General features: G+C 41.8%; 1 protein-coding gene across 1 annotated transcript; it reads right to left on the bottom strand.

Annotated features, from left to right (window-relative positions):
- Nucleotides 1-15,307: 15,307 nt before the first annotated feature.
- Nucleotides 15,308-25,115, bottom strand: LOC122563822 (uncharacterized). Its single transcript, XM_043718015.2, has 5 exons — nucleotides 25,007-25,115; nucleotides 24,191-24,390; nucleotides 21,292-21,429; nucleotides 20,708-20,824; nucleotides 15,308-15,903 (listed from the first exon to the last, which is right to left on the bottom strand). Exons 2-5 carry the CDS (start codon nucleotides 24,227-24,229, stop codon nucleotides 15,844-15,846), a joined length of 354 nt encoding a protein of 117 aa, XP_043573950.1. The 5' UTR covers nucleotides 24,230-24,390; nucleotides 25,007-25,115; the 3' UTR covers nucleotides 15,308-15,843.
- Between the last annotated feature and the right edge of the window lie 326 nt (nucleotides 25,116-25,441).

Below are 25,441 nucleotides of genomic sequence, written 5' to 3'. Positions count from 1 at the left end.
AGAGAATCTTTTTCTAGTGATTTAATCATGACATAGTGCCCGAGTCAGAACAGATGAATGGGCACTGATTGTGATGTGGGCAATGCGGCCTTGATCCGGTTGTGTGTAGCACTAATGCTCCTGTTAAGGGCCTGGACATACTCTAGTAGGGCCTCTTGTGTCAGAAGAAGGCCCGTCTGTGGTGAATTTCGGAGGTCTGGCCGCAGTGGGCATAGGTCATCCCATAAGTACTTCAAAAGGGGTGAGCGCAGATGTGCAGTTTGCTTGCGCATGTATAGTATAGAGGGCAAGTGGCAAAGTGTCTGGCCAGCTCAGTCCTGTTTCTTGGGTGATTTTTATCAGTGTGGTCTTTTCAATGGGTCTGGGGCATCTTGCAACATGGCCCGGACCTCTGCGTGGGTCCAGGGCTTATCAAGGGGAGTAGATCCAATCATAATGTATGGAAGCTGGCATTCAGGGCTCTGGTTTCTCAGGGCAGCGGCCGTGCTGTGTGTGAGCCTGGGGTTATTATCTGAGTTGGGCAGCGGTAGTGAGTGGAGGCTGCCCAGCGGCTGCTGTATCCTGCTGCGAGCTTCTCATGGGCTGCTTGGTAACAAAGGCAGTCACTTCATTTAGCAGCGGGTCTGGCTCTGGGGCCACTAGGGGAAGTTTAGGGTGTTGCGGGGCGTAGGGTGGCGGGGCTGTGCCCGGAGTGGCAGGGGTCTCAGCAGTTGGGGTTTTATTGCTGCGGGCTTTAACTTTAGGGGGCTGGTGGTGTTTGGCAATGTCCTGAAATTTGCGAGACTCTGCAACATGCAGACAGTGTCCCATGAGGGATCCCCGTGCCCACCTGTAATGGTTGTGATCCAGTAATCAATTTTATCAATTTTGAAGGACCCCTCCATATGGCCAATTCCCTTGGGACCAGGTATAAAGGTCCCTTGTGAAGGGGATAATGTAATGAATTGGAAATGTGTTGCTGGAGAAGCGCAGCAGGTCAGGCAGCATCTAGGGAACAGGAGAATCGACATTTCGGGCATTAGCCCTTCTTCAGGAATTGCAGGTTTGTGAGAGTGTTGTCCTGAGCTGGGGTAGGTCGAGTTGCAGGGAATGTAGGTAGCGGCGCATGGCTGCAAGTGTGGAGCGGAGGATCCGGAGGGAGGTCTGTTGCTGGAGGCTTCGGATTTGTTGTAGGTACTGGTTGTCCTGGTTGGGTCCAAGTTTTGTTGGTCGGAACGTAGTCCGGAGTCCGTGCGGGATAAGTCGGTTCCGTAGGCAGGTGCTGAGGAAGGAGATGTGGCTGTGGTAGCGAGTCTGTTTGAGAATGTGGCTGAAGAGCTTCTGAGCAGAGGAGATGACCTGGGGGGTGCAGTGAGAGAGGGACTCACTGAAACCTTTGTAGAGGGAGAAAGAGAGCTTCTTCAAGGAAGGCATCCTTGTAAGAGGATTCGCAGTAGGTTGAAATCTTTGAAGAGAAAATGAGGTCTGAAGATGCTGGAGATCAGAGATGGAAATGTGTTGCTGGAGAAGCGCAGCAGGTCAGGCAGCATCTAGGGAACAGGAGAATCGACATTTCGGGCATTAGCCCTTCTTCAGGAATGTAATGAGTGTCTTTTGGCATGGTGTCTGCCAGTGACCCAGGTGTAACAAGAGCATCTCCTACCTTGTTCTTAAGGACCTGCCGATTACGTCAAACTGTCGGAGAAATTTGCCCAATAGGTTAGAGATCATAAAACACAGCTCAAAGTGAAATTGACAAACAGTTTATTGCAAGCGATATGGCTGGAAGAGAAATTGACTAGGCTGACACAGAACTGACAGCCTGCACAGGTAGATCAGATTTCTCCTCCCAGAGCTGAGGATGAGACCAATTTTGTAGTAGCGCTGCACAATGACATTGATTAAGAAATGGGAAACTACAATGTATATGGAAATGGAGTCATTTAGTTACAAGGATGCTAATTGGAAAACAAATACCGGATGAGTGTCCTGTTCCTTCATACAATACAACATCCTGTCAGTATCATGGTTCCATTCATCTCCACAGGTAGGTGTTAAAGTCTCTTCTAAAGTGGTGAGGTGCTTCCATTGTCCTGTTCCTGGAGCATGTCCTTGCTGGTGCCTGTCTGTCTGTCCTGCTCTTTGTGTGGCTTTTGTATGGCTGGGTTGTGAAACTGCCCTTAGGGCTTTGAGATATCTGTGGTGCTCTGTCATGTCCATGAGAGCTTAAAGTGTATTCCATTGTCTGCATGCTGTCTGATTCAGCTTGTGTGTTGCTCAGGAATTCTGAGTGTTCTGGTACAGTTTGGCCAATTTTGCGTTTGTGGTCCTATTGTGGGTTAGCAAGTTTTCCCACACTTTCTGTACCATGGCTGGAATATTGTCAGGGATCACAGCTAGTGTCTTCAGCCTTTCTGGATGGTCATGTGGAGTGAATTGATTTGGTTGTAGACTGGCCTCAGTGATGGTGGGGACCTCTGCAGAAGGCTATTCAAGGATGAAATTATGGCAAAATAATTTCTACTAATTAAAAGACTGATAACAAAGATGCTGAAAGCAACTCACTTGTTGCAATGTTTATTGCAACCAGCTAAGAATAAGCAGTTATTTTAGTTTGGAGAGAACTGAGAATGAAGGGAAATAAACTTACAGGGTTACAAGAACAGAGAAGGAGAATGAGATTGACTCGATTATTTTACAGAGAGTCAGCATGGATTTGACAGGATGAATAGCTTCCTTTGATGTTACCCTGAGTCAATGACTTCATGGCTTCCAATACAGGTACAATCAGATTCAACAATAGATTTCCGAATGATGTTATTTCTGAAGCACAGTACTGACAATAAAAGCTGAGTGATCTTTCCTACTCCAGCTTGGACATTACTGGCCCCATTGGAAGATGGCCTCAGTTAATTTGGTCAGATCTCCTGAGTGTGAGTTGCCTTCTAGTGGGAGCAGTTTTCAAGGTTTCTGAACTTCTTCTACATGTATGTATTTCATGCTGATAGGCTGATTATTGCAACGCCCCAAAGGCCAAGTTGATACTTTGTGGTGCACAGGCCTTATTCCACGGTGAATAAACATTCTACAGATTGCACATTCTCCCCGTGTCTGTGCAGGTTTCCTCTGGGTGCTGTAGTTTCCTCCCACAGTTCAAAGATGTGCAGGTTAGGTGAATTGGCCATGCTAAAATGCCCAGTGTTCAGGGATGTGTAGGTTAGGTGCATTAGTCAGGAGTAAATGTAGGGTAGGAGAAAGTGAGGACGACAGATGCTGGAGATCAGAGTTGAGAGTATGGTGCTGGAAAAGCACAGCAGGTCGGGCAGCATTCCTTTCCTGAAATGTTGCTTTGCCTGCTCCTCGGATGCTGCCTGACCTGATGTGCTTTTCCAGCATACTCTCGTAAATGTAGAGTAATAGGGTAGGGGAATGGGTTTGAGTGGGATACTGTTCAGAGGGTCGGTGTGGACTTGTTGGGCCAAAAGGCCTGTTTCCATGCTGTAGGGATTCTATGGATAAACTTATTCCACAGAGAATAAAGAAAAATGTCTTGCGTTTGGGGCGGCACGGTGGCTCAGTGGTTAGCACTGCTGCCTCACAACACCAGGTTCAATTCCAGCCTCGGGTGACTGTCTGTGTGGAGTTTGCACATTCTCCCCGTGTCTGTGTGGGTTTGCTCTGCTTTCCTCCCACATTCCAAAGATGTGCAGGTCAGGTGAATTGGCCATGCTAAATTGCCCATAGTGTGAGCTGCATTAGTCAGAGGGAAATGGTTCTGAGTGGGTTACTCTTCGGAGGGTTGGTGTGAACTGGTTGGGCCGAAGGGCCTGTTCACACACTGTAGGGAATTGAATATAATCTAAATCTAGCTTGAATCATGTTGATGATGCAACTTTGCACATCTGCTTTTCTGCTCAACCCAAATTAATTACACTGCCCAAGTCTCCAATGTATTCCAATAATGGTCACAGCTTGTTTAGCTTTAATACCCCTCTTCTCCATGAAAGTAAATGTTATTGTTCATGAATGAAACTATCATTTCATTCCAAGGAGTTGAATTCTCTAAAAAAGTAAAAATACAGATGAGAACATGAGAAATATTAAAAGGTTACTTCATCCACCAAACCTCTTGGCCTTAATAGTCTTTAATTCAATGTCCAAACGGCATTAGAACAATTCCTAATTCTATCATTCTGCTACCTAGCCAGGGGGAACCTGATGATGTAATGCATTTATTTTCCTTAGGTTTGAGACGAGACTCTGGCTTTAAGACGTATATTTTGTCTTTTTTTTATGAAGAGTGGTTGAGACAGAGGTGCTGAGTGGTCAGCTCCAAACTAGTAAATAGCTTTGTGAGTCCTTGGGGTTTCTTTAAAAAAAAATGGAACAATAGAAGCAGCCTGAATGGGTGGAGTCAAGCTCCCACAGAACCACATTTTTAGTTTAGCTTTCAGTAACTGTTGCTAGGGTCAAGAAGATGGATGTGGAAGCTTTCTTTTTCCTCTCCTTGCTATAGCTAAAAGCTGAGGTTCTCTTCCTGCTGCTAGAATTGTATGTAAGACAACCTATTTTTCTGAATTTGCCTTTGCCAAAGATGTGTTTATGGAATGTTACTGTATCAGAACAGTTAATGAGTGGTTTATTGTTTTGTTAGGTATCTCCATAGAATTACAATGAGGTCAATTCTTTTCTTTTTGTTTTGTCAATATTTTAACTATAGCGTCTGAATAAAGTGTGTTTTGCTTCAAGCCTGATAGTTGGATGAATCAAATTACATCTGGAAGGCAATGCCTTTAAAATAAGATAACGTGAGGGTCTAGGCTATCTTCTTGGTGTGTTTTGAGAGAGTTTGGTTGGTCCATAACAAGTTGTAATTATGATCTCTGAATACTTACCCTTCTGCAAAATGGCATTCAATGTGCAACTTGTATGAGTTATGTTACTGTGGGGTTAAATAAAACAAGCAAAAGACACATCTTATTCTGATTCATTGTGTTTACCCCAATATGGAGCTGCTGTATGTTCATTTCTAAGCATTATTAATATTTTGTTGGCTTTTCTGTCAGGAGGGGTAGGGGGGGTCACAGTTTGTGCTTTTGTTAATTAGTCACCATAACAGAGACAATTCTAGGGGCTAAAGAAAAGCCAAAAGAACGGTGGACGCTGTAAATCAGAAACAAAACCTGACATTGTCGGAAAAGCTCAGCATGTGTGGAGAGTAATCAGAGTTAACGTTTTGGGTTGAGTGACTTTTCCTCAGATTTGAGGAGAACAGTTTTGAGGGAGGATCACCTGACCTGAAACATTAAATCCGATTTCTCTCGACAGATGCTGAGCTTTTCTGACAATTGTTGTGTTTTGTTTCTAATTCTGTGGGTTGTCGTGTTAGGGAGAGGGGGGTCAAATAAAGCTTTCATCGGAAGACAAATTTTTTTCCATGTTGGGGACTGAAAACAATTTGGAAGATAATAACTAACCCACTGAGTCAGATTTAATTCAACAATGAGCTCTTCTGATAGGGGATCTGTTCAGCTACAGATGTTGCTACAATTTTGACACTGACTGGTTGGCTGTTGGTGAGGGAGCACATTGCAGACTTGCTTCTGTTCCACTTTGCTGAAATCCCCAATACTTCAAGCTGCTGAGGGCTGGATCACCTCAAATAGATGAGTTGAAAATTATTGTAAAACTGCAGGTTCGATTCTGTCACATTGTGAATGTCATATGAATTGTTTAAAGTACAAAGGAGCATGGTAGTTACTTTTAATATAACTTTCATTTTCTTAAAATGACTTGAAAGGAAAAATAACTATTTGAATTTATGTAGCATGTTTTCATGACTATATGACATCTGAAAGTGTTTGACATTCAGTGAACTACTACCTTTTTAAAGAATAACCTCTGTTTTAAATGGCTTACTGGTACGCAGCAAGATCCCACAAACAACAATGTGGTACTGAACACATAATTTGTTTTTATGATGTTTACACCAGAGCTAATTCCAGTTCTTTTCCTAATAATTCCAGGCAATCTTTTACATCCACTCAAGTAAACAGATGGGGCATCAGTTCATACTGTCCAGTAGATAGGCAGTATCTGGGACAGTGCAGCACCTCCCTCAGTACTGCACTAGAATTTCAGTCTTCATATTTGTGCTTAGGTCTTGAAGAGGGACTTGGTCCAAAAATCTTGTGACTTAGAAACTTGGTGGTTGCTTGCATATGAGGAAGCAAACAATTGGTGGCTATGTGCTTATGGAGAAGTTGCAAATGGCATTGAACGTTGTGACTCATTTCTGACATTCTAATGGAGGGGAGGTCATTTATGAAGAAGTTGAAAGTAGTTAGGCTGAGGACGCTACCCTGAGGAATTCCTGGAGATGAGATGATTGACTTTCTACAACTACAACCATCCTTCTTTGCCCCAGGTATCCTTCTAACCAGTAGAGAGTTGCTCCCCTCCTGACCCAGATTCCTTTGGAGTTCAGTTTTGAAAGGGCTCCATTATGTCACACTCAGTCACATGCTGCCTTGATGTCAAAAACTCTCTTTCAACTCTGGGGTTTAGCACTCTCATGCATATTTGGACCAAGCTTATAATGAGGTCAAGAGCTGAGTGACCCTGGTGAAATCCAAACCAAGTGTCAATGAGCAGGTTATTCCCTTGCAGGTGCTGCTTAATTGATTGCTCACCTCTTCCATCAGGAGAATAGACTGGTACGGCAGTATCCGAATGGATTAATCTGCTCTGTTTATTAAGGACAGGGCATATCTGGTCAATTTCCCACACTGTCAGGCAGATACCAGCATTGTAACTATATTCCTTATTAGTATAATAAATGACAAGATTTATGACCTAGATTTCAATAAGAGAAAAAACATTTTTACTTTAACAGAATGCACTCTTACTTGTCTCGTCAGGATTTTTTTAGACAGTTTCCCCATAGTGTACAAGGAGTGGACAAGTAGATGTTTCCTCAGACAGTGTGTAAAACAGGCTCCTCATTTATATTAAAAATGTTCCATGTGCCTAGGTTTGGCTGATTTGTTTTCATGGAGGGTATTAACTCATGGTGTTACTCAGGTGTAAATTGTGCAGAAACTTCAGAGTGAGTGTCGTGGTGCTGTTCAATATGAATACCTTAGCACTGCAGTTTGAGTTAGATTAGATTAGATTCCCTACAGTGTGGAAACAGGCCCTTTGGCCCAACAATCCACACCGATCCTCCGAAGAGTAGCCCACCCAGACCCATTCCCCCTGACTAATGCACCTAACACTATGAGCAACTTAGCATGGCCAATCCACCTGACCTGCACATCTTTGGACTGTGGGAGGAAACCGGAGCACCCAGAGGAACAGGGAACACAGACACGGGGAGAATGTGCAAACTCCACACAGTCACCCGAGGCTGGAATCGAACCGGGTCCCTGGTGCTGTGAGACAGCAGTGCTAACCACTGAGCCACCAAGCCACCCTTTGTGTTACTTCAATTTGGCATTGATTGGCATAAAGTTGCTATGTTTGCACTGTAGATGCAAAATTAATTTTCAGCTGGAAATTAGTTCAAATTAATAATGTGTTTAGTATGTTTGGCACTGAAAATTGAACACTTCAAGTGTGGCATCTCATATCTTCAGATTTTAAGTGTGATCATGGCTGTGGAGACAAATAAATACTCTGCCTGTGTAGTTACTAAGAAAGGAGATGCTGTCCAAGTCACAGTGTCAGTAGAAGTTAACTCATGCACTAGGAGGGTTTCAGATAAGGAAGAGGTATTGGATGGGCTGCTAATTCTTGACGTTGATAAGGCACTGGGTCCAAGGTTATTCACTCCATTCACTCTTTCCTGGGCTCAGAGGTGGTTCCAGGGACAGGAAAATCTCAAATGTAACACTGTTGTTCAAAAAAGGTTGCAATGTTGGTTTTGACGAGATTAAGTGTGAGGTAGTACATTTTGGTCAAAAGAACAAGGAGATTGTACGGATTGTAACGAGGTCAGCCAGTGTACCTCATAGAATATGTGTTCCTTGATTAATCTGGTCCAGTCAGGGAGCCCTGGCTGACAGATATAAATAGGACAAAAGTGAAGACTGCAGATGCTGGAGATTAGAGTCAAGATTAGAGTGGTGCTGGATATGCACAGCAGGTCAGGCAGCATCCAAGGAGCAGGAAAATTGATGTTTCGGGCAGGAGCCCTTCATCAGGAAGCAGGAACGACGATTTTCCTGCTCCTCGGATGCTGCCTGACCTGCTGTGCATTTCCAGCACCACTCTGATCTTGAGATAATAACAGGAGTGTCAGAGATTTTGGTCACTCTGAGAGCTATCTCTGAGGGAACTGGATCAGTATCAAGTACTATTCATATGTACATAACGGGTGACTTGGTGACAGGATACCAACCTCTGTGGAATTTTTTCAGAATTAGTATAAAATAAAGAGTTTGCAGGAGCAGAGAGAGACCTGGATGCAGAGTCACTAAAGGTCACAGGACAGAGCTAGCAGTTAATAAGTCATACAGCATTAAGCAAGACATATAGAGTACAGGAGAATGAAGGTTATGCTGAACTTGTACAAGACACTAGGTAGACCTCTGCTGGAGTATTGTGCATAGCTCTGGGATGGCACACTTTAAGAAGAAGGTTAAAGCATGGAGAAAGTCCAGATGCGGTTGATGAGAATATTTGCAGAGATGACAAACTTCACTGATGAAGATAGATTGGAGATGTTGGGACCATTTTTCTTGGAGAGAAGGCTAAGAGGAGATTTGATAAAAGTTTTCAAAATCACATTTGGGCTATTCAGAGAATTAGGGTGAAACTGTTCCCTCTCATAAAATGATTGAGAACAAGAAGGCATAGACATAAGGTAATTTCCAAAAGCAGCAAACTCACTCACACAGCGAGTAGTTTGGGTCTGGAATGAACTGCTGGGTATGTGATGGAGGCAGGTTCGATTGAAGCATTCAGGAGGGCATTTAATGATTATTTGAAAAGAAACAATATTCAGGGTTATGGCGAAAAGGCCGGACAATGGCAGTAAGTCCTAATAGTTTTTCAGAGAGCTGGTGCAGATGCAATTGGCAGATGACCTGTACTGTTAAGAATTTTGTGTTCAAAGTTTTTAAAAACATAATTTTTTTTGACATTTCCTTTCTGTCTCTTCTTTCCCGCTCTCATAACCTGGTCTCTCTTTGTCTCATTATTTCGCTTTTCTGTGCCCGATTTGTTACGGAATTCATCCACTCTCATCTACAGTTCCTTCTCAGTGCCTACACTATACATTTCACTGTCTCTCAAACTGATCAGTTAAGGAAACAAGGTTGCGTGTCCTGTTCCTGCAGGAACCAGGTGCCTGTCTCCCCTCACGCTGTCATTGCCTGCTTGCAGTTTCAGCAACTTGCCACACAAAAATATTTAAACCCTAACTGTTGGAGGACATTTCTAACACACCATTACAGATGGCAGAGGCTGTTAGATGTACTGTCACAGCATAGTCTGAGCCATCAATTCCTGATGTAAGAGCTGCTCCTTGCTGAGAATGTCTACTGGTGAGAACAGCTGATATTTTCTCAACGAGACCCCTTCACTGATTTGTGAAATGCTTCAGCTTTATTGTAAAAAAGCCCCATGGTCACTCTCTGACTTCCCCTTTTCAGAGTTCGATCCATTAAAAGCAGTCGTCACATCTCATTCATGTGGGTGTATTTACACTGCAGCGAGGCGACTGGCTCACAGAGAGATTGTCTTACCAATAGACAATTTCACAGTTGGATCGGTCCATTTTGTGAATCATTATTTCTCAGCAAAGCACCCGTACCCAAGCAAACATGTCTTTTCCCATACTTTGCTAAACCAAACAATTCCCAGATGGGCAGCTTGCCCACCTCTCAAACAGTGAAGTTTTGTTGGCTAACAACGTGGCTGAAATGCTTCGGAGGCAGTAAGTTGTTGGAATAAATTTTTATGGAGGTGCTGTGTGACAGCAGGAGTTACAATTATCAATGCCATTCTTTTATAAGCCCATTCAACCTGCCCGTAATAAATGGGCAGCACGGTGGCACAGTGGTTAGCACTACTGCCTCACAGCACCTGAGACCCGGGTTCAATTCCCGCCTCAGGCGACTAACTGTGTGGAGTCTGCACGTTCTCCCCGTGTCTGCGTGGGTTTCCTCCGGGTGCTCAAGTTTCCTCCCACAGTCCAAAGATGTGCAGGTTAGGTGAATTGGCCATGCTAAATTGCCCATAGTGTTAGGTAAGGGGTAAATGTAAGGGTATGGGTGGGTTGCGCTTCGGCGGGTCGGTGTGGACTTGGTGGGCCGAAGGGCCTGTTTCCACACTGTAATGTAATCTAATCTAAATCTATAATTTGAATGTGCTTTATTCATCAAGGGCCATTATTTATGATTTTACACAATCTGCCTTGATACTTTCTGGGTCACCATTTGTTTTTTAGAATCCCAACAGTGTGGAAACAGGCCATTTGGCCCAACAAGTCCATACTGACCCTCCAAAGTGTATCCCATCCAGACCCATTCCACCTACCTCATTACTCTACATTTACCCCTGACTAACCTATCCCCGAATGCTATGAGCAATTTAGCATGGCCAACTCACCCAACCTGTGCTTTTTTGGATTATGGGAGGAAACTGGAGCAAACCCGCACAGACACAGGGAGAACGTGCAAACTCCACACAGGCAGTCACCTGAGGCTGGAATTGAACCCAGGATCCTGGTACTGTGAGGTAGCAGTGCTGACCACTGAGCCACTGTGCCCAGTTGCTCATGTGGCATCATTGAATGATATCTGACCCTTCCCCAAACTTTTGCTGCTTCTTTAAATATTTCAGTCCAGGTGTATTGAGCCAGATACTCTACTGGCACTGAAACACTAATGGCTGTGTTCTACTTAACTGTGGCTTTAAGTGTTCTCTGTTGTTCCTTACCTTGCAAATATCCATTGTAGTGACATAGATACAGTCACATCGTCACGTTGGAGACAGGGAACAGCTTGGATGAATAGACAAGATAGATTGTTCTTTGATTAACTTTGGTGACCAAGACATTTTCCCCAGGAGGTTAAACAGGTAGAGAAGGTGACTATGCAGGGGGTGGGGGGAAACAAACCGTATTCCTGTATAAACTTCCCAGTGTTGAAGCTGGAGAACAGTTTATACAGGTTAGGACCGTGTAGACCCTTAAGCCTATTCTGCCATTCAAATAGATCTTGGCTGATCCATAGCCCGACTTCTACTTTTCCTACATTCAAATCTCTCCATATATTTATCAAACAAATCATTACCAACTTCAGTCTTAGAAAATGTAATTTGACTTAGCATCCACAGATCTTAGAGAGAGTTCCAGGTTCCCACCGCCCTTTATTAAGCAAGTACTTCCTGAACTGACTTCTAAATACTTTGGTATAATTTATTGGTAGTGCCTATTTGTTCTGGATTCCTCCACCAGGGGAAATAATTTATCTGGATCGATCTTAGAAATTCTTCTTATTGTTTTAGAAACCTTGTTGTTAGAGCCACTCAATCTTCCAAACTTGAGGAATAGAAACTGTGTTTATTCCACTAGGCTTTATCATTTAAACCCTGGCACCATTCTCACTTGCAAGTTTCTATTATGTTTCTACGTGATGGTCTACAGTATTAGCCAATCTCATTGAGCTGCATTCCATCAGTGGTCCCCACCAGTAATAGGTCAAAGAACTTTTGTTCAATTAAATCGCATACCCTCCAGAATTCAGAAACAATTTGAAACAGCTTTATTTTGAACTAGAGGTACCCACAAAAAACGTTTACACTAAAATAATGCCTTTATTGCAGCAATGTTCTTTGAAATCCCCATTGCATGCTATTCCATTCTTCCCACGCCACTCACATTCACTTCCTTCCCTTCTTCTAATATAATTCCTATCCCATTCCACCATCCCAATGCTTTTTCATGTTCCAGTTTTGTTCCATCTCTCCCATGCCACCCACTATTCCATATCTGCCATGCATTCCCCCTCCACCCCTTCCCATCCTTCCACATTGCAAACTGTGCCACTGCCTCATCTGTTCCAGCCAAGGTAACGTTGTTGTCAGGCTTCCCTTTATGCTCATTGTTCTTTTCCTGCATGATTTACCTCCCGAAATCCCCTGCCATTGATACCACCAACCGTTGGCAGTCGCTCATGTGTTCTTGTCCTCCTGCAATCCACGTAACTGATGCTCCAGGGGTGGTCACAAAATCGACCCACCAAACAATCAGAACAGTGTGCATCAACAAATCCTCCACTCAATAATTACAAGATTCCAAAGTTTAAGCTTCTAATGCCCAGCTAGTTGCAATAGTAGTGCCATTTTCTTCCTGACTGATTGGTAAAATTCCAAAAGAATGAGTTATTGAAGACACAGGAAGAACAATGAGTAACAGTCCCAGAATTCTCCCTTTTAAATAATGCAGCCCACTGTAAATTCACTGCAATGGCTAATTACCATTTAACAGACCTCATGGACTTTAAGAATGAGAACTTTATATTCTGACTCCATTTTTCTTCAATGTTTTAGTGGTCATCTCAAGCTTGTACCATCTCATTGCCCTATCATTCAATGGATACAACTTTTCATTATGTACTTTTCAACTGATTGCTGCAAATTAGAAAATTTCCATTTAAAAGTCTAATAAAGTGCTTACGAGCCAGAATACAGTCTAGTGCAGCTGGAGTACTGTACACTGCCTTGTTTACCTTAATCCAAAATGTGTTTTAAACAGTCGGCCTCCCATGAAAAAAACACACCATTACTCAAATAACGCCTCTTAGGGTTTTGCCTCATATCAGTTAAATGTTGACTTTTTATGGGTTTCTTTAAAGAAGTTTGAGAACACTGAAGTGTCTGAGTAATATTTTCTAGCCCTATACCTCTATTCACTACTTACAGAATTTCTATCAGTGCCAATACTGTGAGGATTTTTGAAGAAGAGTCATAAATCCACAGTCTACCTGGCCTACATTTGCCCAAGTCCCACAGAGTTTTTGTGTGTTTACCTTTCCTAGTCTTCGGATCATTGTGTGTGATGAAAAATGTGATGAAAAAAATAATTGTTTAGTTAACAAAAGAAAAGCTTCAACTTCATTTTAGACATGATTAGTTGACATTTTAGTCGACACATATGTAACATACGGAGAATGTTAGAAGTTTTAGAACTCCCTTCAGTATGTTTGTGTAACATTATCTATGCTTTAGTCACTCTTCTTTTTGTGATTTGTCTTAGCTGTATCCATTCTTTGATAACCTTTCTTTTGCACTCAAAGAATCTGCAGATGTCCTCCATGCTGGATGGTGTAGTAATCAGGATATCTATTGTCTGAATTCCAGAATATTTAGTTAGTAATATATCAAAACCAAGCAAGTGAGGGTGTATCATTGATGTTCCCCAACTGACATAAATGGGGTAAGATACTGGCATCTGCCTGAAAGTCCAATCACCAAATCCAAAAATGATGGTTGATGTGAAGGTGATCAAACAGTGTTGTGACTATCCCCTGTGAAAAGCTAAACAGGAATACATCATGTTCCAAACCATAACTACCCTTGTCTTAAATTTCATATATTTCCTCTTTAGAGGTATTTCACAAACAAGCAATCCTAGAGAGCTCTGCAGTCAGAATCTATTTTCAACTGTTCTCCCACCACCCCTAGTTCACATTGACTGTTACTTAATCAATGACTCTCTCCCTGTCAAACAGCTGAGTTAGCCAAAACACTCCCCTACCAATCTTCACTGAGTTCACTCCTGATCTACACTATATATTAATTGCTGGGATTATGCATGTGTTGACAAAATCAAACACAAAAGTGATAGACCCACAACCTACTTGATTAGTAGCATATCTACAAATATTCACTACCTCTACCACTGACATCCAGCTACAGAATGCATTGGATGAATTCACTATGACTGCTTAGACAGCAGCTTCCAAAACCAACCACCATGACCATTGAGGGAGATGAGGGCAGTAGATAGATGGGAGCGCCAACCCCTGAAAGTTCTCCTGCAAGCTCCTAACTTGCAAATATATACTTCACTGTCATTTGATCAAAATCATGGGACACCCTCCCCAATAGGCTTGTGGGTGTACCCACACCAAATGTTCAAGCAGACAGCTCTTCACCACTTTCCCAAGGGCAATAAATGCCTACATACCTACATACCGTGAATCTCACAAGGCTTACTGATGGAGCCGAGGCATACAGATCCCAAGGGGTGAGGCTTTGCAGAAGCACCAATCCCTATGGAACTTTCCCCTGCCAAAGATTCAATATGTGTTTGAATATTATTGATGGAGCAGTTTATTTTAATTTCATGCGTACTTACCCAGAAAATCTCTCAATGACCGTAGCGCTGAGTTTCACGGTCTGAAGACAGGATCATTTTAATCCACCAAAACAAAATTGGACTTAATAAAATCCCTAGTACATGAACCATCACAAGCAAATTTTGTAACAGTTTCAAGACATTAAGGTGCATGATAAAACCATTTATCCCAGTACTTTAGTTTATGTAATCCCACTGTGTCTCCCTTTCTTACCTATCTAATAGTCCATGGAAACATCCTGTCTTGTGGACATGGGTTTACGTTGACTGAATTATTCACTGGAGTTACTGAGAACATACATTTCCGTGTCAGATAAATGCAATTGCACACAAAATGATAATAAAAAAGAGATGGATTCTATTAACCTGCAAATATTGCTGCCTTGAATTTCATCCAATTGTGATTAATTTTTCTGTGGTCTGTGCAGTTTGGCTGTGGGCAGCATTAACTGTTGCCATGCATGCAGTGAGTACTATGGGCCCTGAGACAGAATTGAGGTCTGCCAGTGCTGGGCCACGCCCGCTCACACTTGAGTGACACGCATCGAGTAGGTGTGGGGTTGGGTTAACTGTTTGCACGCCAAACAACCTTGCTAATAAAATAAAACCTTCTCAAGAAAACCTTTGGTTTTCAGATTTTGGGATTTTGGATCAAGAGTTGTTTACCTGTACCAGGTAATATTGGTGTGGCGAGGGAAGCAGGGTGTCTGGATTGTGAGTGAACATGGCAAGCAGCTTTCCAAACTAGGAAACTAAATGACTGTGAAAATAACCATGCAATGAGAAGGTCATGCACATTAGAGTGGGTCAATTCAAAACCAATCCAGGACAAAAAAAGACAGAGAGAGGAAGGGTGAAAGCATTGAGAAGCAGAAGACAGAGGTGTAATGGAGAAGTGAAGAAAATTAATTCAATATTTTACGAACATCCAACAAAAATGAAAATATGAAGACATAAGATACCATAATTTTAATATTTGATTTTCACAGCCAAAGACATTTAAGAACAATAAAAACATGGATCACATTGATAAAGGGATTCTTATATTTGAAATGATGAGCCTCTCCTTCTCCCTGGATGGAGTGTGAATACAATAACTTCATGTTCTACAGTGCAATTCCATAGTAAGGCAGTCAATGTGATCTTTTTAAGAAGCTAATCATTGAGTTCACATCCTGGCAGTAACTTTTAAATATTTGAATTTAACTGTACATCTTCACCTTGTCCAAAGTTGCGGATTTATTTGCAATTAAACGATATTAGTCTCTCAATGTTTGAATAATAGGTTTTGTCTCCAGATTCTAAAATATGTTATATTTAATGTTAAGGAGAAAAGATGTTCAGACATAAGAATGTCTTTTTGTTGTTCGGGCCTGTGAGAAATGCCTGGGGCTGGAGAAGACTTGAGATGGCTCTGGATTTATTTTGACTTGTTACTTTAAAGCTACTGAAATAGGTAATTTCGAAGGGCAAGTCATGCAAACATTGGAGGCTGTTCAGAACTTCTGTACATTGGCAGATGTTTGGCTTGTTAATTTCTGGAAGATGCAAGTTGCCTAAAAATCAAAGAAACCAGGAGGTTCAATATTTGTACACTGTTTACAACATTTGCAGTTGTGATTTGTTGGCGGTTTATACAGAATGTGACCATGAAGGCAAGTTGTATTATGGTTATATGGTCTTGAATATAACAGCATTGTGTAACCTGGTAAGCTTCCTCACTTACCCCATCACTATTTCAGACATGACAAATACTCAACAATGCCTCAGAGTAGGAAGAAATATCACATTTCCAAGATTGTTTTGTTATATTGTCGAGGACGGAATCTAGATTAATTTCATATTATGATGCTGCCTTGAAGAGGAATTTGATTTATGATGGATTAACTCACAGATACACATTAAATTGTCCAGCAGGTTGATTGTAACTTGTATCTGGGATGCACACACATGTACAATTTCACAATACCGTATCATGATAGTCAATGAGATGATTTGGGGAGAAGTGGTAGGGAAGGGTTAAATCACATATATGGTCCAGAGATGTTTGCATCTCTCATTTTGTAATAGTTTCTATTCAGAGGTGCAAGGGTGCAGGGCTCTAATTGCTTTAATAACATGATTGACATCAACATCAAGGATGGGGAGGAGAGTAATGATGATTTCTGACTGCAGGAAGTTTGTATGAAAAAGGCCAGTTTTATGCAACTTACCAATTTTTATGTTGCAAGGAGCAATAAGAAATAAGAAAAACCTCACTTTGAAAATGGCATTTGTTTGATTCATATGCTCATTTAAAATGAGTCTGTCTGTTTGTGTCTACTTTGCCAAATTGTCTGTTGTTTGGCATTCAACAAGAATGAAAGAACACACAAATCAGAAATAACGAAGGCAAATTAGAAATGATGGCCCAGATCTTCCGATAGGAAGATGGCTGTTGCAGCAGTGCAGACTGGATATGCTTGAGGAAGCAGGCAGAAGTCCCAAGGCATCTGAGCACACAGGAATTGTCTGGAAATTTTAAGTTTTTGATGGACAATCTGCAACTCTCCAAAATGATATCAAACTCTGAGATCGAATTGAAGATTACAGAGGATTCCAGCTTAGTTCCTCAATACCTAAGCTGGAAAGGTTTCACACAGAGGGTGGTACGTGTATGGATTGAGCTGCCAGAGGATGTGGTGGAGGCTGGTACAATGCAACATTTAAGAGGCATTTGGATGGGTATATGAATAGGAAGGGTTTGGAGGGATATGGGCCAGGTGCTGGCAGGTGGGACTAGATTAGGTTGGGATATCTGGTCGGCATGGATAGGTTGGACCGAAGGGTCTGTTTCCATGCTGTACATCTCTTTGACTCTATGACTCTAATGGAACTTACCACCCCACCCTCCACCTCCAATTGACTCCAGCTCTGGCAATGTCACCATCCCGCTGACGTACTCTCCCCCTTGGACTGCCTTCCCTGACCTGTCCTCACAACGCAACTCTCCTGACCCCCCCATACCACCCCCACCTTCCTATTCCTCCTTGACCTAATGACCCTCGCACAACCCACACCCCCAACTCCATTCTTGACATCCTGCTGGAAACATCTCTGACATGAACCAGCTCTTACCCCAAACACTGACTTGACTCCCTCAGACCTCCCCATCCCCTAACCCAACCTTACCCTAACTCACCATTCAACATCTCTCATCCAAGCCACTTACCTGCCACTCTACACCCTGTCCTCCCTTCCATTCCAACACATCTGTCACACTACATCCTCCTCTACATTCAGTCACAAAGAATCTTGAATCTTAACCCTGGTTGACTACAATGGAGCTTCAGGGAGTAGCCAGCACTGGAGACCTGGCTGTAATTGATGAGATTTCTCTACAATTGCTGGTGGATGTCAATTTGGAAGTTCTGGATCGATGTTATTGATGTGGCTGGGGGGTCATGCTGCCAAATAAATGGGCATTTGGAGCATTAGAACCACTGTCCTGATCTCAGAATACACTGACAGGAACTGGTGGTGAAGTGGCAATGCCATTAGACTGACAACCCAGGGCCCCATGCTTAATGATCTATGGAGATGGGTTTGAATTCCACCAAGCCAGTGGTAAAATGTGAATTCAATATAAATCTGGAATTGAATCACCAATCCTCATGGCAAGCATTGTTTAAAAACTCATCTGACTTTCCTTTTGAGAAGGAGGTCTGATGTTCCTACCCAGTCCAGCCTACATGGGACTCCAGGCTTACAGCATCATGGTTGTCTTTTAACTGCCCTGTGGACTATTAACAGTGGGCAAACCATACTGGCCTAGCCAAAGATGCCTACGTACAGTGAATGAATGAAAAGGAAGTATCTGAAAGAGTATCTTTCAGAGAGTTAGAAGAAAATGATCATTATTCTGTTGGTTCTGACATGTGTCTTAAAATATTGGAAAATACTTCCAATCCAGTGAGTTCCTGTTTGTTGTTAATAATCACTGCTGTTACGTGTATCTACTCTTAAAAGACAGCAGAGCTTCAAGAAGATAGCTCACCACTCTCTTTGCAAGGACAATCAGGGACAGGCAACAAATGTTGTCCTTGCCATTGACACACACGTAGCATGAAGCCACCATTGGGTGGTTGGGAAGGGATAGACAAAAAGGGGTGTGAATCACCACAGAGTAGGTTTCCTCCACTAGGTACAAGGTGCTTGAACAGTCCAGAGCTCCCAAGAGCTGAAGCAAGGCCAATTTATACCAGCAATTTTGGGAACAGATCTGAAGGAGGCTGACTGTAGGTGAATTGTACAATTCAACATGAACACTGAGATGTGGGAACCAGATCTCTACGTGGAGATATGAATGGTCAAGAGTTCAATGGGCTGTCAATCTTGTATTGATATAATTGCATTGGTTGCCTGACAGGTCCTGCAGGGAATGCCAATTTTAATAAGACCTAGTAGCTACTAATCTTCTGTATATATTTCAAGTGGTAAAACTTCCCTGTAGGATTATAAATTATTATGCATGTAACTGAGCCCAAGGTCATTCTAGGCTGTTCCATATGCAACTGCTGAACCTCTATTGCAGTTACACAAGGCAATTAATAAGGGTTGAGCATCTTAATGAGGAAGTTCTTGGGATCTGAGCGATTGTTCTTTAAGATGTTTAATTCAGCTTGGGTATTTTCCTGCTGATAATAGTTCAAAATTATAGCATTTCCATGGTTTAGACAGTCATCTTCAAAGTGAGAACAGCCATTTCCTTCCCGAGAGCTCTTGAACAGTCAACTAACAAGTTGATGTTAGTTGGGGTTGATGCTAATTAGAATACATAGGCATGCTACAAGTTGCAATATTTAATTAGACTTTAACTTAGAACCAGTTGGGGAATACAGTTTGTAGATTACTTACAGTGTGGAAACAAGCCCTTCGGCCCAACAAGTCCACACCGACCCTCCGAAGAGCAACCCACCCAGACCCATTCCCCTACATTTACCCTTTCACCTAACACTACAGGCAATTTAGCGTGGCCAATTCATCTAGCCTGGACTGTGGGAGGAAACCAGAGCACCCAGAGGAAACTCACGCAGGCACGGGGAGAATGCAAACTCCACACAGCCAGTTGCCTGAGGCCGGAATTGAACCCAGGTCTGTGGCACTGTGAGGCAGTAGTGCTAACCACTGTGCTACCGTGCCGCCCACTTTACTTTTATGATTCACAGCTCCCACAACAGACTGAGTTGTGGTCTGTGCAATTCTCTGCAGCAGCACTTCATGGTTTTGAATCGTCTGGTGGAATTTAGCTCAAATTGAAACTGAAATGAGGAGGTGCATTTCCACTCAGTATTGCCAACAGTGTGTGCAGTGAAAATCTGGTGAAGAAAGGGCTACAAGTAATCTTGTCTGCACGTTCTGAGAAAATGTTGTGTGTCGAAATGGATCAGATCCTGAAAATAAAAATTGCTCAAGAGTCTGCATGCTTAATATCTTGACAAGTCTTATACACAAGGAAAGCAGTGTTTTTTAGTGCAATTCTGATGTTATGTTCTCAACATTACAAGAATACTGAGATTCACTGTCATACTTTGCACATTTTGCTTTTAAGCTTAACTCATTACCAATCAAGTGCAGCAGGTCAGGCAGCATCCAAGGAACAGGAGAATCGACGTTTCGGGCATAAGCCCTTCTTCAGGAATCTGAAGAATGCCCGAAACGTCGAATCTCCTGTTCCTTGGATGCTGCCTGACCTGCTGCACTTTTCCAGCAACACATTTTCAGCTCTGATCTCCAGCATCTGCAGTCCTCACTTTCTCCTCATTACCAATCAAGCCAGGTAACATAATTTTTGCCCATGGTGCAGAATGGGTGGTGTTAGAAACCTCCCATTATACACCCTGTCCGATTTTTACGGCTCTTAAAAGCCATTTGACTCAAATGCTGAAAAGTAAAATGGTCCCCAGTATCTTATCCAAAGAGATGACATGGACACAATGTGGACAGAATTCTGCAAGTGAAACTTTCAACGAGAAAAGATGCCAATGGTATCTGCACAGAGAATGGCAAGAACATTATGTAACTCAAAGCAGAAAATCAACAGGAAGAAATTCTATAAACAGATGATGTTCATGGACATTGGCTGGAATGGACTTCTTCTCACATTCAAGGGCAAATTCAATAAAGCTGTTGAGCTTCAATGAGTCGAGACTGGCAGTAGCTATAGTATTACTGCCTTGATGTTTTTGCTTATAATCGTCGCCAGTGTGAAACTTCAACCCCTGAACTCTCAATGGTGTCTTGTCTTCCTAGTTACTTGTTACTGAAGCTGAAACAACAATTTACCGAGAAATCTCCCTTAGAACATTCTTGCATTCTTACCTTAATTGATTTTATCCATCTTCCCCATTGATTAAGGTGTTCAAGTGATAGTGCATTGCCTCCATTGACACTTCCAGCTGTTCTGCTGTTGGGAATACCAACAGTTTGACTTGGTACCTGAACCAAAGAGACAATAAGTGATGCAACTCCTGACAGCATTATTGTAAAGATGATCAAGCATTTTCATATTGTTCAACAAAGACATGACCGTTCGTGATTTCAAAATGAAAACCTGTTCCTTCCATAATACGCCAGATATCCTCCCGTGGATTCAGTCACCCCAACCAGAATATCCAGGAAGGAGTATACCCTGAAACCAAAATAAACATTGCTGGGAGCACTCAGCAGGTCTGGCAGCATCTGTGGAGAGAAAGCAGAGTTAGTGTTTCAGATCCAGTGACACTTCTTCAGAACTTCTGTGGAAGAGACACTGAATCTGAAACTTCACATCTGCTTTCCTGCCCACGTTTCCTCAAACGGGCTAGGAAATCCAAGTTGGTGACAAGCCAAAGGTAGTCTTGCAATAATAATGTAAACCCAGAAGTCGTTTTAGCAGAATCCATGACTCTTCAGGCAAAGCTCACCATATCCAGATCAGCATTACTGCCACATGCTGTGATCTGCCTGCTCCATTGCTGCCATGCTTCAATACACAATGCATCTGATGTTCCATAATCTGATGGAGATTTATCATCCAGGTCACCCTCAGCTTGGATAGGCAGCTGAAACAGAAACCAATTTGTTATGGAGTGAGATACTTCAATGGTTCAATTGTCACCTCACACATATCAACTTGATCTTTGATGAGCCTCTCTCGAGTGACTCAGTCTGTAAAAGGTGGTGGTGCACCCAAGCCCATATAGACCAGAGGCCTCGAACTTTGATTCCAGGTCTGTACTATGTTAAGGTGGAGGTAGTAGGTCCCACATAGTCTCAGTTACTCTGGATTAGGGAGGGAATGAGAGATTAGCTGCTCATCCCATCCAGTAACCCCTGGTGGAAGAAACAGAGAACTCATAAGTCTGGTCACATCCTCAGGGCATCTCAAAGGCCTTCACATTTTTCTTGAAGTGCAGTCACTATTATGTTGGCACTTTACCTAAGGTCTCATGAAAAATGAGCTTGTTGACTATTTAATAAATTTTGGGAGAGGTATGCATTCTGCCATAAATCTAAAACTAACATTAGAACACATGGTGGAAGGAGTAACATATCAGCAGGGATAGAGGATTGTTTAGCCAACAGGAAGCAGACAGTATGGATAAATAGATTTTCCTCAGTTTGGTAAGTGGCAACTAGTAGAGTGCCATAGGAATCGGTGCTTGGTTTGCAATTATTTACAATTCATTTAATGACATGAACGAGGGACTGAATTTATGGTAGCTATTTTTGCCAATGACACCAAGTAAGTAAGTTATCAATAGGATGTAGAAAGTCTGCAATGGGATATAGTCGGGGCAGAGGAAATAGATAGTGTGGACAAAAAAATAGGCAAATGGCATATAATTTGGACATGTCAGAGCTTTGACTAAGGTCTTGCAAGGGTATCATGGGCAGAAGTCTGGAAGTAGCTGAGAAACAGCCATACCCATGCCCTCTGAAATACAGAGATACAGTGGATCCATTTGCACCCCTGCCAACCAGAATTTTGCTGGAGTTAGAAAGGGATTTTTAGGTATTAGCGTTTACCAACACATTTCTTCCCCTTTATGCTGCAATGGGATGTGGATGCGGAAATAATAGGACTTTTAGAAAAGCTTAATGTAATCAAACAGAGTCAACATTGTCTGTAAAAGGGAAATCATCTTTGAAAAATTTGCTAGAATTCGTGAGGACATAACAAGCAGAATTGATAAAGACAAACCAGTAGATATAGAGTATTTGGATTCCCAAAAGGAATTCAGTAAGATGTCACATAAATCATTATTGCATAAGACAGGAGCAAGTGATATTGAGAGGGGGGGGGGAGGGTAATATATTAGTATGGATTATGGATTGATTAATACACAGGAGACAGAGACTTGGAATTAAATTGTCTTTTTCAATTGGAAAATTGAAGGATTAGTCCTAGGGCCTTATTACTTACTCATTATATTAGTGACTTAGAGGAGGGGAGAGTGTAAAGTATACAAATTTCTTGGAAATATAACATAGATGGGAGGCTATATTGTGATGACACTGTAAGAAATCTGCAAATGGATATAGATAGGTTGAGTGAGTGGTCAAAAGACTGGCAGATGGATTTTAACGTAGGAAAGTTAAAAGGTAGACTATTATTTAAATGGGGAGAGACTTCAAAGAAAGGGCAGAACAGAGGGATCTGGGTGTTCTTTTGTGTGAAACACAGAAAGTTACCCTGCAGTGCTGAAAGAAACAAATGAATTAAAGTGGCAAATGAAATTTGGTCTTTGTTGTTAAGGGTTTGGAGTTTAAAAATAATGATGATTTGGAGACGCCGATGTTGGACAAGGGTGGACAAATTAAAAATTCACACAACACCAGGTTATAGTCCAACAGGTTTGTTTGGAAGCACTAGCTTTTGGAGTGCTGCAGCACATTTTCCATGATAATCTCATGATATTGTTTGTCCCCCAATGATTCTAACACTGATTTGTAGAGATGCCCTTTACAGGAAAACACAGGCCTGTTAGAAATGAGCTCAGCAATGCACTTTGTGACATATTTCAGCTTCTTCGACACTTTATAAATTTTGGTTTTCTTTGTTCCTGAAAAAGTGTTTATTAACAGAATATATTCTGATGCAGTTACAGTCGACACACCTTTTAAAGTGAATTTATTCGAATTGATTAATCACGCAGTATTTTCAAGCATTTAATTCTCACTTTGCTTATTGCTTAATTCAAATCTTTTAATACAAATTACAAGGGGGAATTTTCAGCAAGTGGCCATGGATTAAATGCTGCAAACAGAGGAATTGATGTATGGAATTAATTTGTATGTGCGTGTTGGCCTTATTCTTCACAAGACCTCAGGCCTATAATTTTATATCAATGCAACATTGCTGCAAATCAAACAGCCTTTGGTAACACAACTGCACAATGAACTAATCGAAGGAATGATGATATGTCTTAAAGGGATTTTTAACTACATGACAAAGAAACATAAATAACTGCCAAAGCGCAACACGAGAAACAATTTTATTACTACAGAGTGGTATATCTTGAAATATTCTTACTGATGTTAAAGAAAAACTGTTTTGAACTAAGGTCAAAATATTTACAAAATTGGGAATGCTATTCAGCTACACCGAAATGTCTGCCCATTGTTCGGCCTCAGTATAATTCTCACCAGATTCGAGCAATTCACAATACTTTCAATTCAACCAGTAAAATAGTAGGTGCCGTGCTGAACAAGGCACAGCACTGTGTGGCAGGTTTGACTGTCTTTTTTGTTTAACCTGTGGAAAAGGCCGCAATATGATGAGATTGCTTAAAGTGAAAGCTGTCATTAAAGTTCTGTTACCTCACTTCCATGTTCAGTTTCCTCAAAATCGGAGCACATTGCTTTGCTAAAATTAGGAATACGTTTCTCCTTTCTTTATATGAGGAAGTCTTCACGTGGCAGGAACAGCGCACAATGCTGACTTCGCTCGGTGATATTTGACATGGCACAACGGCAACACTTCAATAGATCAACGGAACATCTTCCGGTTAAGGAAGGCACTACAGCAATGCAAATGATTTCTTTTTATTAGAACACTGAAATCTTTGACAAGCAATGACAAGCTAATAGTGAATGTAAGAAACGATATATTAGCAACTCTACAGAGAAGGGTGGGAATGCCTTTATGAAAATAGCGAGGACATCAGTGCTTTTTCTTTCAGTTTCCCCGAGGAAAATTGTCTTTTCAGTAAAAAGAACTGCTTAATGTCTTGGAGCTTAACAGTTTCTCTTTGCAAACAGGACAGTTTGAAAAATTACAGTATTAAAGTTATTCTGAACCAGCTTAACTTTTACTGGATTTACACAACATTCTTATAACCATCATTCCAGCAGATCCATGAACTCAAGGAGCAAAATGTCTATCGATTGCTTTTGTTGTTTGTCTACTATTAACAACAACAATAATTTGAAGGCTTTTCAGATCCAATTCGTAAAATGGAACCTGAGAATTCAAGTCCTTGGAGTTTTGTCTGACTCTACTGTGTACGGCCATTAAACAGCTGAGTCATCTAAGAGCATTTAACATCTTGTTTTATTGAGAAGAATGCAGTTTGGTAACACTGATAAAACCTCTACGGGTCAAAACAACAACAAGGGAGAATTAAAGAATGTCACCTCTTTCTTAATCTTGGAAGAGTCCCATTGCATTGAAATCCTTTGTTGCACTTCCTGGATTACGTGACTGTTTCCACCCATCATGAATTCATCAGAGCTCTTTGATGGCCAATATTTTTAGATGACAGAGATGCGTTAGCAATTTATTCTTGAAGTTGTGAAAGGTGGGGCAGTTCCAGTTTACAATTAATGAAATATAATTATATTGTTCTTTTAAAAAATCATTCTCGGAATCTGGGTGTCACTGGGCGTGTTCGGATCCATTACCTGCACATGACGTTGAGACACAGTGATGAGCCATTTTCTAGGTGTGGTCAAAGAGTTTGTACAACGCTGGTAGAAACAGTTCCCACCTCATTTCCGCTGTCAATTCCCTGGGTCCCTGGCAGAGGAAGGAGATAACATTCTAGTTGTACTCTTTAGAAAATCTAGCTA

The sequence above is a fragment of the Chiloscyllium plagiosum genome, unplaced genomic scaffold, assembly GCF_037043375.1.
Source record: "Chiloscyllium plagiosum isolate Xiang-an unplaced genomic scaffold, Cpla_swu_hap1 HiC_scaffold_31, whole genome shotgun sequence".
Classification (NCBI taxonomy): domain Eukaryota; kingdom Metazoa; phylum Chordata; class Chondrichthyes; order Orectolobiformes; family Hemiscylliidae; genus Chiloscyllium; species Chiloscyllium plagiosum.
Note: the sequence above shows the minus strand (reverse complement) of the source record. Positions and strands in the feature narration are given on the sequence as shown.

What these genes read in the sequence shown, in the direction of transcription:
- LOC122563822 (XM_043718015.2), bottom strand. Translation starts at nt 24,229, where the DNA reads ATGTGCTCCGATTTTGAGGAAACTGAACATGGAAGTGAG. An exon ending in AAACTGAACATGGAAGTGAG is followed by an intron (nt 21,430 to 24,190) that starts GTAACAGAACTT and finishes TTTCTGTTTCAG; the next exon opens with CTGCCTATCCAAGCTGAGGG. An exon ending in GTAATGCTGATCTGGATATG is followed by an intron (nt 20,825 to 21,291) that starts GTGAGCTTTGCC and finishes TCTTTGGTTCAG; the next exon opens with GTACCAAGTCAAACTGTTGG.